This window comes from Bos mutus, chromosome 17 (assembly GCF_027580195.1).
Source record: "Bos mutus isolate GX-2022 chromosome 17, NWIPB_WYAK_1.1, whole genome shotgun sequence".
Classification (NCBI taxonomy): domain Eukaryota; kingdom Metazoa; phylum Chordata; class Mammalia; order Artiodactyla; family Bovidae; genus Bos; species Bos mutus.
In genome coordinates, this window is record NC_091633.1 from 66334773 (window position 1) to 66352971 (window position 18199).

The following is an 18199-nucleotide window of genomic DNA, read 5'->3' on the forward strand; positions in this document are numbered from 1 at the left end:
TAGACTTTTCACTTTTGCAGTCTGATAAACAGGGGAAGAAATAAGAGGCTCAATTTACCCTAAGCTATTCCTTTCTTTGTTTTAATGTGCAACATTTTAAAAATCTTTATTGAAATTGTTAAAATATTGCTTCTGCTTTATGTTTCTTGGCTGTTGAGGCACATGGGATCTTGGTTCGCCAATCAGGGGATCATTGTTTCGATGTTTCCTCCTCCCCGCACAGGAAGGTTAGATCTTAGCCACTGGACACCACCAGGGAAGTCCTCAAAGCTATTCTTCTCATTTGCTTTATTTCTGGATCTCATAGTAAGTCTAACTTGTTAAACGGTATTACCTGAGATGTGACGGGAACTGGCATTAGCATATACAGCTCTTTTTTCTACCTTCTTACAGTCCTTGCGTTACTGAATTTGTCACTGAAAGTAAGCATGAGAACAGCCTGGGTCCCCCCTCAATGGCCATCCTCTCAGCTCAGTTATGACAGCTCTGACGAGGTGAGCGCCTAAGTGTTTTCCAACCGTTGAATCCTGTCAAATAAGGTCTCCAAGGCTCCCAAATCAAAATACTCTTCCTCTCAGTACACACATAAACCAGGAACCCTGGATCTCCCACTGTGCAATGACGACAGCAGAAAGTGCTTCCTAAAGGCCACCCAGGGTCACTGTGTTGGTCTGTAAGTGGGCCTGGAATACCAGCCAAACAGAGAACAGTTTTCTGACGAGAGGAGTAACCACCTGTAGTCTTGTTTTCCTTCTTTGTCTCTCATCGGCACGGTGCACCTGTGACAGTTAAACGAGAGAACATTTTAAAAAGCACTGCAGCAAAGGCTGGTGTGTATGCAGACAGGGGTTCACTACCAACAGGGGAACCAGGGGACTCAAGCTCCTCTGCCGTCTGTGGGAGACACTTTCCTGAATATGCGGCAGAAATGATATTAAAGAAAGACACATGTGTAGCATGATAATTCAAAAGAAGAAAAAGAAACTGCTTCAATGTTTCCAACATTTAACCAGCTCAAACTCCAGGATTTTGAAACCTTTCCCCTGCTGCTGCTGCTGCTAAGTCGCTTCAGTCATGTCCGACTCTGTGCGACCCCATAGACGGCAGCCCACCAGGCTCCCCTGTCCCTGGGATTCTCCAGGCAAGAATACTGGAGTGGGTTGCCATTTCCTTCTCCAATGCATGAAAGTGAAAAGTGAAAGTGAAGTCAAAGCTCAGTCGTGTCTGACTCCTAGTGACCACATGGACTGCAGCCCATCAGGCCCCTCCGTCCATGGGATTTTCCAGGCAAGAGTACTGGAGTGGGGTGCCATTACTCCAGGGCATGTTTCTGACCCAGGGACTGAACCCAGGTCTCCTGCATTGCAGGCAGACTCTTTACTGTCTGAGCCACCGGGGAACAAAGAATCAGAAAGTTAAGACTCAGAGATATCTGAACAGATAAACACATCTCTACAGCCAGCTCCAAGCTTTCTTCCACTTCTAAGCTGAAACTGGCAGGTCTGACAGAATTTAAGGAAGTCAAAATTCTTGGCACAAAAGAGGTAAGTTGGAATCCAGGGAGGGGCCAGGATCTAAGACTCCAAGTCTATTCAGTCAAGTGAAATCTGTCACCAGCCCTGGATGGTGTATCACATCCTGTGGGGCATGGCGTTTTCCTAATGAGGAAACCAGACTGCAGAGAAGCTAGGTACCTTCTTCATGGTGATACGGCTGGTCTGCGGAGCCCCACCGACCTGTATTCAAGATGCTGTCATGCAAACTTACCCAAGCTTGAAATCAAACGAGCGAGTTTCATTCAGAATTTCACCTCCATTCTCAAGTTCATTGATTTGCCTCTGAATTTCATAGTCTAAAAAAAAATAGTTTAGTGTCATATTTGATTCCTTTTTCCAGTTAAGCAATAATTGGAACTCTTTCAATCTTTAGGTCAAAAAATAATCAAGGGAGTTGTTTATAATTATTCTTTCCATAGATGCTGTATTTCTTCTTCTTGCTGCCATCACAGAATAACATTGGTGGGAAGGGTCTTTTAGGAAGCTCTGCTCTCTCACTTTTTGAGCAAACCCAGGTTTAGAGCAATTAACGTGACCCAGTACAGAACACAAGCACACAGCTTGGCAGAAGGGCTAGGGCCAATGCTGAGGACAAGCGACTCCAGGTCTAGGACCTTGCTTATCAAAGAGTGTTTATCCCAGGACCCATGGGCAGGATTCAGGGGGTTTTGGTATCTCCTGGGATTATATACAAATGTGGCTGTGTGCCTAGGCACAGATTTTGGAGAAATGATCCAGAACGTCCACTGTATATTCAAAGGGATCTATGGCCCCCAATGATGAAGAGCCACTGCTCTACGCCTTGCTCCCTCACCACGGAGCAAGGCAGCAGTGGTTAGCGGAACACAGCCTCAGCTGCCACGCTTCCGTATGAAAAGAGCCTAAGCTTTCCCTCCCTCCTTGCTGCTGCTGCTGCTAAGTCGCTTCAGTCGTGTCTGACTCTGTGCGACCCCATAGACGGCAGCCCACCAGGCTCCCCCGTCCCTGGGATTCTCCAGGCAAGAACACTGGAGTGAGTTGCCATTTCCTTCTCCAATGCATGAAAGTGAAAAGTGAACATGAAGTCACTCATTCGTGTCCGACTCTTAGTGACCCCATGGACTGCAGCCCACCAGGCTCCTCCGTCCATGGGATTTTCCAGGCAAGAGTACTGGAGTGGGGTGCCATTGCCTTCTCCCCGTCCCTCCTTAAGTCCCCACTAAAACGTACTCCTCTTGCCCTCACCCAAATCCTGACTCTTATCTGAGCTGACAAAAAGCAACAAACCCCAAGAGGATGGCTAAAAGGTCTGATGTAAGGAGAAAATTTGGGTGGAAAAATTACAGGCTTGGGGACTTAAGCCTGTAACAGGGAAGCTCAGGTTCTTCCAGCCCCAGCCCGACCACAGGTAGAGTTCTGTCTCCGACTGCCGCTCCACAGGATACTTCATAGGACAACAGAAGGCTAGGGGCAGCCAAAGCCTTCAAATTCATCTGGGATGAATCTACCTAAAATCTTGTGGCTTGTTTAAGTTCCAATCACCACCTCTTACAATAATGAGCTCCAGGACACTCATCTACAAGGCGAAGTGGAACTTTTTTCGGTTCGTTCCAAGCTTCACGAACTTCACCAACCTGAGCTGGAAGGGTTTCTCCTGGCCCAGACCTTTCGCAGCCTCAGATACACGGACAGTATCTCCTCTCACAAGCAGAAGACTCCACCCTCATTAGCCGTCTTTATGCGGGAAGCTTCCCCTATACATCCTATATGTCATCCCCTTGACCATCAGTTCAGTTCAGTCCCTCAGTTGTGTCCGACTCTTTGTGACCCCATGGGCTGCAGCACACTGGGCTTCCCTGTTCATCACTAGCTCCTGGAGCTTGCTCAAACTCATGTCCATCGAGTCGGTGATGCCATCCAACCATCTCATCCTCTGCCGTCCCCTTCTCCTCCTGCCGTCAATCTTTCCCAGCATCAGGGTCTTTCCCAATGAGTCAGTTCTTCACATCAGGTGGTCAAAGTATTGGAGTTTCAGCTTTAGCATCAGGCCTTCCAATGAATATTCAGGCTTGATTTCCTTTAGGATGGACTGGTTTGATCTCCTTGCTGTCCAAGGGACTCTCAAGAGTCTTCTCTAACACCACAGTTCAAAAGCATCAATTCTTCAGTACTCAGCTTTCTTTATAGTCCAATTCTCACATCCATACATGACTACTGGAAAAGGCATAGCTTTGACTAGATGGACCTTTGTTGGCAAAGTAATGTCTCTGCTTGTCAATATGCTGTCTAGGTTGGTCATAGCTTTACTTCCAAGGAGCAAGCGTCTTTTAATTTCATGGCTGCAGTCACCATCTGCAGTGATTTTGGAGCCAAAGAAAATAAAGTATTTCACTGTTTCCATTTTTTCCCCATCTCTTTGCCATGAAGTGATGGGACTGGATGCCATGAGCTTCACTTTTTGAATGTTGAATTTTAAGCCTGCTTTTTCACTCCTCTTTCACTTTCATCCACAGGCTCTTCACTTTCTGCCATAATGGTAGTGTCATCTTCATATCTGAGGTTACTGATACAGCTGTGTATCTGAGGCCCTTGACCATGTTAATGCCTTTTTCCTGAAAATGTATAGAGTCACAGTGTCTTCATTAAGGCTGGTTGATTATTTCAGGTTCAGGATAAAAAGTGTTATCCAAGACTAGAAAACCTGTCCTCCTTCTAACACTCAGCATCCTACTGAACCTTTGGTGAACCTCTGGGCTGGGACGCCACTTTCATCCAGCCCCTGCTCTGTGTACCTTGAAGGATGCACCTTAACCTCCACCTCCACTTCCTCCCTTCTGTGTCTCTTCCTCTTAGACACCTTTGCTTTTAAAGAGTACTGTCATCCTTCTGAGATGTCAGCCCCTCACATTCACAGTGATCATCTTCTATGGACCACTCCAGCTGCTGAGCTTGCGCAGTTCTTCTCTTTATTACTAGCATACATCTGTCCACACTGAGAGATCCACAGCATGTGCTCCAGTAAGATCACTACTTGATTACACAGGCCTAGGCAACCTATTCTCTGGTGGCTCAGCTGGTAAAGAATCCATGTGCAGTGCAGGAGACCCAGGTTCAATCCCTGGGTTAGGAAGATCCCCTGGAGAAGGGAATGGCAACCCACTCCAGTATTCTTGCCTAGAAAATTCTATGGACACAGGAACCTGGCAGGCTACAGTCCACAGGGTAGCAAAGAGTCGGACATGACTGAGTGACTAACACTTTCAAGCAATCTGTTAGTTAAAACAGTTAAAAGCAGAAAAACACAATGACCAATTAGGTCAAATTGTGGCTAATCTATAACAAATACAACATTATACAGTTCAGACTGGTTGTGGTACATGGAAAAACAGAGTTACAGAATTTTGCAAATCCTCCCATAGAGGTGAAGTCTATTTCCTCCCCCTTCCCTTGAACCTGTTTTGAATGGAATGTACTGGAAGAAATGTTGTGCAAATTCTAGAACTAAAGACTGAAGACGACTTGAGGGATCTGCCTTCATCCTCCTAGGACGCCACCTCTGCCAAATAAGAAAGCTGGGCTAAGCAGAAAGCAGAAAGCCCACATGGGTAAAGAAGCCCAGCAGATGTCTGGCACCAAGGCCCCAGCGTGTAAGGTCCTCTTGGACTCTTTATCTCAGCAGAGTGCCGGCTCCCCAGAGTCAAATGAAAGAGCCGAGGCAGGACCAGCAGAAAACCACCCAACCCACAAAACCCTGAAGCTGAGATGTTACCATGTAAGTCATTAAGTTGGGTGGGTGTAAGTCATTAAGTTGCTGCTACAAAGAAGTATATGAGGAGTAACAGCTGACATTCACCTATAGCTTTGGCCAAAAATCGGGCACTGTTGAGATTCTTCACTTCGGTTCGAATGCCTAAAGGCTCCCCAGGGCGATGCACAGATATATTGGCATCCACTCTTAACTGGCCCTCTGGAAGGAGAGAAAAAAAGACAACTCTTTAGAAATTCTCTGCGGGAATGTGGTCTTTTTAAGGCAAGAGAGTGCAAGCAATATCTGACTCTAGCTGATGTCCATGGTGTCAGTGGTGAAGAATCATGGGTTCATGAAGAAGACATGGGTTCAATCCTTGGGTCGGGAAGATCCCCTGGAATAGGAAATGGCAACCCGCTCCAGTATTCCTGCCTGGAGAATCCCATGGACAGAGGAGCCTGGTGAGCTACAGTCCATGGGGTCACAAAGAGTCGGACACAACTGAGCGTGCACAAGAGTGTGCGGTGCACGCGTGCACACGCACACACACACGCACACACACACTCAAAGGAGGTAAGGTTGGTCCTGAAGTTCACGGCTGGTACTTCTGCCCACTTACAAGACTGACAGTCCTAAGGCATCTGCGGGATGTGTGTGCACGTGTGCAGGGATATTTCTGTGCACTTGTACACAGGTAGAAGACAGAAGAAATTCTGGATATACCATCTGGGGAAATCTAATTTCTTTTGTGCCAAATAAGAAAAACAATACTGTTAAAATGGAGGTTTACTCTGAAGTTTTATTCTGAAGTTTTTTTCAAAGTGTCAGAGCTGGGTTAGGGGGAAGGCCTCAGAAATTGTTATGTGATAGCCCTACACTGCTCTCTGAGGAAATGTGGATTTCCAACAGCGATTCCAGGAGATTTATAAGAGAGTCCTTGAGAATTTACAGCTCAAGGGCACAAGCCAGAAACGTGGGCTTTTTTCCCTCCTCCTTCTTCCAGGTACTGTAATAATTTCTTTCTTCTGCAAACAGGACTTGAATCCTTTCTGACGGCTGTAGGGGTTTGCCACAGCAGACAGTGCTGTGGGGGGTGGGGGATGGGGACCAGAGACAGCAGCCTTCACTCTAGGAGAACTTTCTTTGACCCTGAACCCTGCCTCCATCCCCGCCCACTTTGGCAGCAGTCACCCCTAAGGAAATAGGTAGTTTGTGAGATGACTAACAGGCTCTTGAGGAGGCAAGGGAAGCAAAATCCCAAGAGGAAAAGAGACAAAGAGAAGAAATCAACACATTTCACACCCTGCAAAGTAAAGCTAGAATTCTCTATTCTCTAGTTTTATTTACAATATTTAAAACAGAACAAAAACGGACAAAACGCTGGATTTTTTTCTTAGGCAAGTCTTTAAACTTAAAAAGGATCTGTCAAACCTGAATGTGCTGATGAGTTAAGAAAAGAAATTTCTTTTCTAAGGTTTCATAAAAGTAAAAGCATATTAAAATAATAAAATAGCATGAATAAATTCCACGCCTAGAGAAAGAGACCCTTGTAAGGGCTCTCTACCATTCCCACTCTGCCGCTCCCCAAGGGCCACCCATGCTGACAGGCAGGGAAAAGCCACCTTTTAGCCCAGAAATGACTCTGTGTCTCTATTACTTCTCCCATTTCTCCAAAAACCTCTTAGCCCCTGTGGACACTGTGTGCTTCCTTGAGCCTCAAGAATCCCCAGTGACTTCTGATACCGTCAGACTCTCTATGGGGACCCTGCTTAGTCCTCTGACTACATCCTGTCAGCTCCTCCCACAAACATCCCTGGCAGCCGACCCGGGCCTCGGCATCCCCCCCCCACCCCGCTGCCTTCCCTGCCTGAGGGCTCGCATCCCACCCTGGCATCCCACCCTGCCGTCGGAGCGGCGACCCCTCCTCGTCCAGCCACCCCCCTCCCTCCGTTCTGGCCGTGTCCTCCCACAGGACTGCAGCGTCCATCAGCGCTGGACCACGTGCACAGCTGGCTCCCACTGGTGTCCCACCTCCACCCAGCACTCACCAGCCCTCCCCTGGCCTTGGCCACCGCGCCCCAGCGCTTTCCACCGCTCACTCCCTGCCTGCCGCTGGTCCCCACGTGCCCTGGTCATCACTGGTATTGTCCCTCCTTGAACCTCGGCTCAGCCTTCAAGGTCCCACACGAGTGGGACTTTCTCTTCCCCACCTCTACTGGTGCTCCTCCGAGTTACCGGAATACACGCTCAGGACCGCAGCCTATTCGGAATTCATCTTATCTTTAAGACCAGAGAGAAGGCCTTTGAGAATGGGGCCCAAGTGTAGAATCCCCACCCCTCTTTCCTTCCAAGGACACCATTCCTTCAGTTCTCTCCTCTCTCCATACCAGTTGTTAATTTTCTTCCTCATGGCCCCTGTATGTATACGTATGCAACAGTATTTTTCACTAAAAACAGAACCTGAAGACCTGCTCCCTTGAACGCAATTCTCTGTCCATCATCCGGCTAGTCTCTGCTTTCCTTTTCAGCAAATCCTCTCAAACAAATACTGTTTGCTTGCTGACACACAGTCTCCATGATCTCACCCTTCAGTCACTCCTGAACCTGTCAGCCTGGCTTCTGCCCCCATCTCCCCGAAAACACCTTGCCAAAGTCACCAACAGGCCCTGGCCGTCGAATCCCTCGGACACACGGACACCAGACATGCTGTGCCTTCACCTCGCTAGATACACCAGCAGCACGTAACCTGCCAACCGCTCTCAGCAGCTGGCACCATCACTCTCTAGGTCTCCTCCGGGCTCCTGAGCTCGTTTCCACGTCTCTATCATCTGTTCCCATCCTTGTGCGCTCTCTGTAAAGGAGTGTGGCTTTAAATACCACCGCTGCTCTGACAATCCCTAGACTTCTCACTTCAGCCCAGACCCCTGCTCTGACCTCTCCTTCAGCTCCCCACGGGGGCGGTCGGGGCGCGTCAGTTTCCCCAACTAAAGGATCTGCCCATCCGCAGAGCCATCTTTGTCCTCAGCCTCCCGGTGACGACAAACGGCGCCACCACCTTGTGCCTCAAGCGTGACCTCTTCCTGCCTCTTGCCTTCTACATCAGCCTGTTAACCAATCCTGTTGTTTCTAAAAACCCCCTCGAAGCCACCTATCTTGACCTGTCCATCCTCACGAACACCAGCTCTGCCCACACCAGCATCACCTCCACTGAACTACTGGGAAGGCTTCTTACCCGGGCTCTGCTTCTACTCGTACCCTGCTGAAACCCGTGGTCCAGAGCACCCACAGTGGTTTCCTAAAACATTCATCTGACTCTGTCTTTCAGCGGCTTAAAACCCTTCTGTGACCTCCCACTGTGGAATGAAATCCAAACTTATCTTGGTCTTATCACTGTGGTTTAGCCCTCTGACCTTTTCAGTCTTACCTGAGGCACAGCCCCCTGCTCCTGGCACTCTCCCTGCACCGCTGGTGTTAATACCTGCAGGCACATTCTACACTTTCCCTCACTTCCAGGACGTGGCCTGGGCTCCTGGCTGGGTGCTCACCCTCTAGCTGACGCTGGCTGGAGCCTTGGAGCGTTCTCCTGAGGTCCTCGCCTTCCAACGGTATCCTTTATCACGGTACCTTCTGTGCTTCCTTAATGCACTTCTCACTACGTGCCATGAGCTAAGTCGCTTCGGTCGTGTCCAGCTCTTTGCGACCCTAGGGACTGTAACAGCCCGCCAAGCTCCTCTGTCCGTGGGGCTTTTCAGACAAGAAGACTGAAGTGGGCTGTCATGCCCTCCTCTTCCAGGGGATCTTCCCGACCCAGGGATTGAACCCTCATCTCTTATGTCTCCTGTACCAGCAGGTGGATGCTTTACCACTGCACCACCCGGGAAGCCCCACTTACCACTGTAACTATTAAACTACTTCGTCTTATTTGTTAATGTATGTGTCTGTCTCGTGAATACGTACTCTCTTCCTCACTGCTCTATTCAGAACCTAGAGCTGACTCTGGCACAAGGTAACTGCTCAATGAATTCACACCCTGGTACTTGCCTGAGAAATCAGTAAGCAGACTGGTCTCACAGTAGGTTCCTGACAAGTTCTAAAGTTCTGTCTGAACAGGACTAATCTACTGAATCATCTGAAAGGCCCATTCAGCTCAAAGGAAAACTTGCCAAGTATGCTGAGCTCTGCCCAACCCCATTTCAGTATTTGGGAGAGAACTTTTTTTGAGCTCTGAGAACCTTGAATAGGACCTCACTTGCTTTTAAAATAAAACCATCTCTCACAATTTAGACTTTTAATTTGGAAGAGGAACAAAAGCACAAGTTTCAGTGTCTCCCAGGGAAGATCATGCTCTGCAGATGTCTGAGGGGACTCATTTAGTGTCCTGCAGTGTTGAAAGCGTTCACTTGCCTGGACTCAAATACAGTGCCCAACACGCACAAAAGGCGTTTTACCCAGTGAAGACGAAATACCTTTTAAACAAATTAAGTTAAATTGCCTCAGGTCCACAAAAGCCTCACCAGCCAGGTTGGCTCCAACGCATTCTGCAACACCAGGGAGGGCCTTCATGAGGACGTTATCAAGCTCAATTTCCACCCTCTAGGAGCAGACATGTGTAACAGCAAAATGAAAAACCCCACCACTGAGCACAATGATACGGTGCAGTTACGTGCTATTTTTTCCCCCCAAACACATCCACACACGAGAAATACAACACCAGGGCAGAAAACGGCTTCAGTCAACAGCAGCAGCCTGAGGATTTAGTGAAGGTCTGTTAAGCCGTCTCATTCTGGTCATTCATTTCTGGTTTACTCTCCAGAACGCAGATAACAGGGTTTGACAAAAAGTAAGATAAAATAGTGTGACCCAACTTTACTGAAAATATTTCATATAGCTTATTTATCTACAATGAGTGGTATTTCTGTAAACGTAATACTACTTATTAGTATTAATAAGCACATAACATTTAATGAGCACAGGCTATTTGTCAAGACTTGTGATATGTTTTGTGTATATTATCACATTCACTCCCTACAATACAGCATTAATGACAAAGCCACTTAGATGTCCTTGAGGTGATTCATACTTGACAGTCCCCAAACGGAGTTCCAGGCTTCCTCCCACAAGGCTGTTGCTGGCTCGCTCAGCCCACTCTGCTGCCCAACTCTTATCTGATACGCGGATGACTTCCTCTCCTCTTGGGTTTCTTCCTTTCTCTTTCTGTATATATATAGCAACTGGTTTTACAAGTGTAGAAAGGGAGGCTCGGAGAAGTCAAACACCTCACCCAGCTTCTATAGCTGGAAGCACAGGACAGGACTCCACCCCAGGTCTGGGGCCGTGGTGTCTAAAGCACCTACTCTGCTACCCCAGGTCTCCAGGCTGTTTGGCCACCCTGTCGCGGCTGGCACCAGGAAGCAGGGGCACGCAGTGCTTAAACAGGAGGGGCTCCGATCCCAGCTCAGTCACTTCTTGTGTGCCCTGGCCACACCACCCAACCTGTAAGCCTCCACTCCTCATGTACAACAGGCACAGTAGTAAGTCTCTGGGAAAAGTAATGGGATTTAAATGTGAAGAAAAATTAATTTTAAAGAACGCTTTCTGAACAGATGAGCATGTTTAAACAGCAGGTAGTACGGCCTTGGAAACATTCAGTGTATCGACTTGGGTACATGCTCCCCTCAGCAGACTGCTCCGAGGATCTCAACAGTAATGGCCACTGAGAAGGAAATGACTTCTGGAACCCAGGCCGAGCCAGCCCACACTCATTAGCAAAACTATCGGGAACTCACTGAATCATAGCCTGGAGCAACTGAAGCTTTACTGCAAAAGCACGTGGGGGTCCACTGGCGCCCTCCGGGGTGGCCCTCGGTTCCGAGACCTGTCTCCACTGGTGATGCAGTGCCCTGCAGTGGGGGGACGTAAGGACGAGCAAGGGGGCTGGGCTGACAGAGCTGAGGGCACCAACAGCGGGACCCCTGCAGACCCCAGGCGGACCTTCGCTCCCCACAGCACTCAGGACTCTCTCGTACACGCTGCCGCTGTGCCGGGGGCAACCGTGTTGGATTCGTATTTAGAAGCAACAAAAAGCATCATGACGAATGAGATTTAATAAACCCTCTCTGCCGTCACCGCCTGATGAGTTCTTGCTGCTCTGGTTTATCTCTTGGCAAGGACCTGATGGAACTATTTCTCAGCTAACAGGTGGTCTGTTTATTATTCCACAGGTTTGGTAGGAACCACAGTTATTTTGAAAAAGAATGGAAAAATAAAAAGGTCTGTTTATTATTCCATAGGTTTGGTACAAACCACAGTTATTTTGAAAAAGAATGGAAAAATAAAAAGAATTTTTTAACAGCAATAGTGCAAAAATGGATAACCATTCAGCCTGCCCATACTTCTTTTCTGTTCTATGTGTAAAAAGGCAGCAGGAGTCATAAATCTAGCATGGAGAGGTCTCTTATTCTAACACAGACCCTCTTTTCTACACACAGACTTGCAGGCAGCTAACCTTTACGCCACTCAAACTCCTGTGGCTCTGTTTGTCCAGCCTGTAGCTTAAAGAAGACAGCAAATCAGCAAGTTCTGTCTCCAGATTCAACCCAAACCATGGCTTTGATGTTACAATTTGTTGCCCATAAAATGTCCTATGTGACAAAGATGACGTTACAGCTTCTGAAGTCCCTTTGTAACATGCAAAAAAATGTGTGACAAAATGGTCAATAAATGGTATTATAATCTAACAGGCAGATGGATCATCTGCGTCAATAGTACTTAATGGCACCTCTTGTGACTACCTGAGATGGCTAATTGTTTGTGTGAACAGGACTGAGCCAAGGGGAGCCTGGATATTTGATTAAATGTTATTTTGGATGTGTCCTTAGGGTGTTTCTGAAGGAGATTAACATTTGAACTGATAGTGAGTAAAGCAGACTACCTGCCCATGAGGGTGGGCTTTATTCAATCCACTGAAAACAAGAATAAAGGGCCCAGTGGGGGTGAAACCAAGGAAGATGCTATGGGGCTCCTGGACAATGAAGCCTTTCTGTGTCCCCCATTTCTTGCTTGTAGGGAACAGACTCCAGCCTCTGCGACCTTCCCTGAGTTCCAAAGTGCAGATTCAAACAGTTGCTAATCAGGGAAGGAAGGAGATGCATAGACAAGGGAGGGGCAGGCAAGAAACACTAGTGTAGCCCTGGGGAGATTCACACAACAAGCTCTTTATAAGAACTAAGATCAGATCAGATCAGTCCACTCTTTGCGACCCCATGAATCCAGCACACCAGGCCTCCCTGTCCATCACCAACTCCTGGACTTCACTCAGACTCATGTCCATCAAGTCAGTGATGCCATCCAGCCATCGCATCCTCTGTCGTCCCCTTCTCCTCCTGCCCCCAATCCCTCCCAGCATCAGAGTCTTTTCCAATGAGTCAACTCTTCGCATGAGGTGGCCAAAGTACTGGAGTTTCAGCTTTAGCATCATTCCTTCCAAAGAAATCCCAGGGCTGATCTCCTTTAGGATGGACTGGTTGGATCTCCTTGCAGTCCAAGGGACTCTCAAGAGTCTTCTCCAACACCACAGTTCAAAAGCATCAATTCTTCAGTGCTCAGCCTTCTTCACAGTCCAACTCTCACATCCATACATGACCACAGGAAAAACCAGAACTAAAGTCCGCAACAAATGGAAGATGTTAACTGTTTGAAGAAGCACTCTTCACTCCAGAGAAAAGATGACAGTTTGATAACCTTCAGTTCAGTCCTTCAGTCCTCTTTGCGACCCCATGGACTGCAGCAAGCCAGGCCTCCCTGTCCAGCACCAACTCCCGAGGTCCACCCAAATCCATGTCCATGGAGTTGGTGATGCCATCCAACCATCTCATCCTCTGTCGTCCCCTTCTCCTCCTGCCCCCAATCTTTCCCAGCATCAGGGTCTTTTCCAATGAGTCAGCTCTTTGCATCAGGTGGCCAAAGTACTGGAGCTTCAGCTTCAGCATCAGTCCTTCCAATGTACATTCAGGACTGATTTCCTTTAGGATGGACTGGTTTGATAGCCTTGCAGTCTAAGGGACTCTCAAGAGTATTCTCCAACACCACAGTTCAAAAGCATCAATTCTTCAGCGCTCAGCTTTCTTTATAGTCCAACTCTCACATCCATATATGACTACTGGAAAAACCATAGCCTTGACTAGACGGACCTTTGTTGGCAAAGTAATGTCTCTGCTTTTTAATATGCTGTCTAGGTTGGTCATAACTTTTCTTCCATGGAGTATCATTTTATATCATGGCTGCAGTCATCATCTGCAGTGATTTTGGAGCCCCCCAAAATAAAATTTGCCACTGTCACTGTTTCTCCATCTATTTGCCATGAAGTGATAGGATCAGATGCCATGATCTGTTTTCTAAATGTTGAGCTTTAAGCCAACTTTTTCACTCTCCTCTTTAACTTTCATCAAGAGGCTCTTTAGTCCTTCTTCACTTTCTGCCGTAAACGTGGTGTCATCTGCATATCTGAGGTTATTGATATTTCTCCCAGCAATCTTGATTGCAGCTTGTGTTTCCTCCAGCCCAGTGTTTCTCATGATGTACTCTGCATAGAAGTTAAATAAGCAGGGTGACAATATACAGCCTTGACGTATTCCTTTTCCTATTTGGAACCAGTCTGCTGTTCCACGTCCAGTTCTAACTGTTGCTTCCTGACCTGCATACAGGTTTCTCAAGAGGCAGGTCAGGTGGTCTGGTATTCCCATCTCTTTCAGAATTTTCCACAGTTTGTTGTGATCCACACAGTCAAAGGCTTTGGCATAGTCAATAAAGCAGAAATAGATGTTTTTCTGGAACTCACTTGCTTTTTCAATGATCCAGCGGATGTTGGCAATTTGACCTCTGGTTCCTCTGCCTTTTCTAAATCCAGCATGAACACCTGGAAATTCACCGTTCACATACTGCTGAAGCCTGGTTTGGAGAATTTTGAGCATTACTTTACTAGCGTGTGAGATGAGTGCAATTGTGCGGTAGTTTGAGCATTCTTTGGCATTGCCTTCCTTTGGGATTGGAATGAAAACTGACCTTTTCCAGTCCTGTGGCCACTGCTGAAGTTTTCCAAATTTGCTGGCATATTGAGTGCAGCACTTTCACAGCATTATCTTTCAGGATTTGAAAGAGCTCCACTGGAATTCCATCACCTCCACTAGCTTTGTTCGTAGTGATGCTTTCTAAGGCCCACTCGACTTCACATTCCAGGAGCCCTGGCTCTAGGTGAGTGACCACACCATTGTGATTCTTTGGGTCACGAAGATCTTTTTTGTACAGTTCTGTGTATTCCTGCCATCTCTTCTTAATATCTTCTGCTTCTGTTAGGTCCCTACCATTTCTGTCTTTTACTGAGCCCATCTTTGCATGAAATGTTCCCTTGGTATCTCTAATTTTCTTGAAGAGATCTCTAGCCTTTCCCATTCTATTGTTATCCTCTATTTCTCTGCACTGATCACTGAGGAAGGCTTTCTTATCTCTCTTTGCTATTCTTTGGGATTCTGCATTCAAATGGGTATATCTTTCCTTTTCTCCTTTGCTTTTGGCTTCCCTTGTTTTCTCAGCTATTTGTAAAGCCTCCTCAGATAGCCATTTTGCTTTTTTGCATTTCTTTTTCTTGGGAATGGTCTTGATCCCTGTCTCCTGTACAATGTTAGGAATCTCTGTCTATAGTTCATCAGGCACTCTGTCTATCAGATCTATTCCCTTAAATCTATGTCTCACTTCCACCATACAGTCATAAAGGATTTGATTTAGGTCATACCTGAATGCTCTAGTGATTTTCCCTACTTTCTTCAATTCAAGTCTGAATTTGGTAATAAGTAGTTCATGATTTGAGTCACAGTCAGCTCCAAGTCTTGTTTTGCTTACCGTATACACCTTCTCCATCTTTGGCTGCAAAGGATATAATCAATCTGATTTTGGTGTTGACCATCTGGTGATGTCCATGTGTAGAGTATTCTTTTGTGTTGTTGGAAGAGGGTGTTTGCTATGACCAGTGCGTTCTCTTGGCAGAACTCTATTAGCCTTTGCCCTGCTTCATTCTGTACTCCAAGGCCAAAATAGCCTGTTACTCCAGGTGTTTCCTGACTTCCTACTTTTGCATTCCAGTCCCCTACAATGAAAAGGACATCTTTTTTGGGTGTTAATTCTAGAAGGTCTTGTAGGTCTTCATAGAACCGTTCAACTTCAGCTTCTTCAGCATTACTGGTTGGTGTATAGACTTGGATTACCGTGATATTGAATGGTTTGCCTTGGAGATGAACAAAGATCATTCTGTCGGTTTTGAGACTGCATGCAATTACTGCATTTTGGACTGTTTTGTTGACTATGATGGCTACTCCATTTCTTCTAAGGGATTCTTGCCCACAGTAGTAGATATAATGGTTATCTGAATTATATTCATCCATTCCAGTCCATCTTAGTTCACTAATTCTTAGAATGTCAATGTTCACTCTTGCCATCTCCTGTTTGACCACTTCCAATTTGCCTTGATTCACGGACTTAGCATTCCAGGTTCTTATGCAGTATTGCTCTTTACAGCATCGGACCTTGCTTCTATCACCAGTCAATCCACAAGTGGGTGTTGTTTTTGCTTTGGTTCCATCTCTTCATTCTTTCTGGAGTTATTTCTCCACTGATCTCCAGTAGCATATTGGGCAACTACCAACTGGCAGAGTTCATCTTTTAGTGTCCTATCTTTTGCCTTTTCATACTGTTCATGGGGTTCTCAAGGCAGGAATACTGAAGTGGTTTACCATTTCCTTCTCCAGTGGACCACATTTTGTCAGAACTCTCCACTATGACCTGTCCATCTTGGGCAGCCCTACAGTGCATGGCTCATAGTTTCATTGAGTCAGACAAGGCTGTGATCCACATGATGAGATTGATAACCTTGAGAACCACAGAAGCTCATCAGCAGATCACCTGAGGCTAGATTAAAGGAGCAAGGCCCTGCACACACCCAGCTTCTTGTCAGCAACCCCACCTTTCAATCACTGGTGTAAAACTCTTCACCAAATCCTCCCAGGTTGGGACACACAGTGTTGAGGGGCACGGATCCACCTGAAACAGGGGAGTACAACCCTTGAAAGAGTGACATAGCCTGAGAAGTCAACATAAACTGATTAGAACCAAATGGGTCCAAGATGGTGGGCAAGTTGACTTCCCCTGGACCCTGAGCCTCAGTGTATGCTCACTGTAACACACGAGCGAGCTAAATTACACAACCACAGGTGCCACGACAGTTCCCAGGCTGATCATCAAAGACCAAAAAGTGAGCGGTGCCCCAATTCCTGGAAATCTCCATCCCTTCCCCAAACAGTTGGAATAATCCTCCCAATCATTAGCCTGTGAAACTACCCAGCTCATAAAAGCTAACTATACCATATTTCAAGGCCCCTTTCACCTCATGAATGGTCTACAGCCTGTCTGTGGAATGTGTTTCTCTCTAAATAAATCCACTTCTCACCTATCAATTTATCTCTCATGGAATTCTTTCTGCAATGAGATATCAAGAACCTAAACCTTAATCTTTATTGGGCTTTCCTGGTGGCTCAGATGGTAAAGAATCCGCCTGCAATGTGGGAGACCTGGGTTCAAACCCTGGGTTGGGAAGATCCCCTGGAGGAGGGCATGGCAACCCGCTTCAGTATTCTTGCCTGGAGAATCCCTGTTGACAGAGGAGCCTGGCAGGCTGCAATCCATGGGGTCACAAAGAGTCAGACACGATTGAGTGACTAAGAACAGGTAACCTTCATTAAGTCCTAAAACAAGGTGTGTGATCTTAGTTGGAACACTGTGGGTTTTCGCCAGATTTTCAGTCCCTGGCTGCATCGGTTCAAGTTGCAGTCAGGGTTACAGCCAGGTTGTGGGCACAAGTCCCAGTCTGAATCACACAGTTTCACCTGTTTGCCTGGCAAAAAAAAAAAATCAAGCTATTCTTTTCTATTTCACCCAAAACTCTTTCTCTGAGATTTGATTTAGCACTGGTGCAGAGGCTGAGTTTTCAGCATCAGGGGAAATCTGCTGTCTCTGCATGACTGCCTTGGAGCTGGGATAGCAGTCTTGCCTTGGACTCTGGCTCCGATTGGAACGTACACCCTTGGTTGTCCTGATTCTCAGGCCTTCAGTCTCAAGCTGGAACTATAATACTATTGGCTCTCCTGCTGCTTGCTGACTGTAAATCTTATGACATCTCAGCCTCCACAATCACATGAGCTAATTCCTTATAGTTAATCTCTTTATATCTCTCTCTCTCACACACACATACACATATTTATTCTGTTTCTCTGAAAAATCTCTAGACTAACACACCAATGTACAGAGCAGTGGATTAACCCATTGCAGACGAAGAACTTGCTCCCTTTCTCTACACTGTCAGGGAGTGCTCTGTGAGTGGCAGTTTTTTAAAAGACCCTGGGAACAGGAAATAGGGGGAAACCACAGAAGAGACGAGCATGGGGATATAAGGATGGGCAGAGCAGTGACAGGAGGGGCAATAAAGAAACTGACTGAAACTTGTGACCTTTATATCCAATCGGCAAACACTTAAAATGTATAGTTTCCTTGATCCCAAATTTGCACAGTTTCTTCTGTTTAGCTCCCTATTACATTTCTATTGTGTATATCTAAGAAATATAGTTTAAATTATAAATGCATTTAACTTTATCTCACAGTTAAAGTTTTGTGAAATCACAGTCTTGGTTTGCAGTTGATACAATCTGGCTTCAGTTTTACCTGGATGAAAACTTCGTATAAAAGGCAGAAAAGAAAAAGACCCAAAGGAAAAGCATCAACTGGCAATGAAGCGCTGTCCACACAGAACTCACAAGTAAGGGCTACTCTGCATAAATACGCTGTCTTCTCTCTGAGGCTGATGCAGCTGTTCAAA

General features: G+C 46.6%; 1 protein-coding gene across 2 annotated transcripts in view; it reads right to left on the reverse strand.

The window, feature by feature from the left end:
• The window catches only part of GATB (glutamyl-tRNA amidotransferase subunit B), a 103378-nt gene that overhangs the window by 35118 nt on the left and 50061 nt on the right, over positions 1–18199 (reverse strand). The window contains exons 6-8 of one of the 2 annotated variants that reach the window (XM_005910233.3): positions 5389–5502; positions 1768–1852; positions 735–779 (exon numbers count right to left, since the gene is read on the reverse strand). In XM_005910233.3, the coding sequence (XP_005910295.2) occupies positions 735–779; positions 1768–1852; positions 5389–5502 (244 nt within the window). The remainder of the gene's footprint in view (positions 1–734; positions 780–1767; positions 1853–5388; positions 5503–18199) is intronic. The other variant, XM_070386655.1, reaches the window with a different exon arrangement.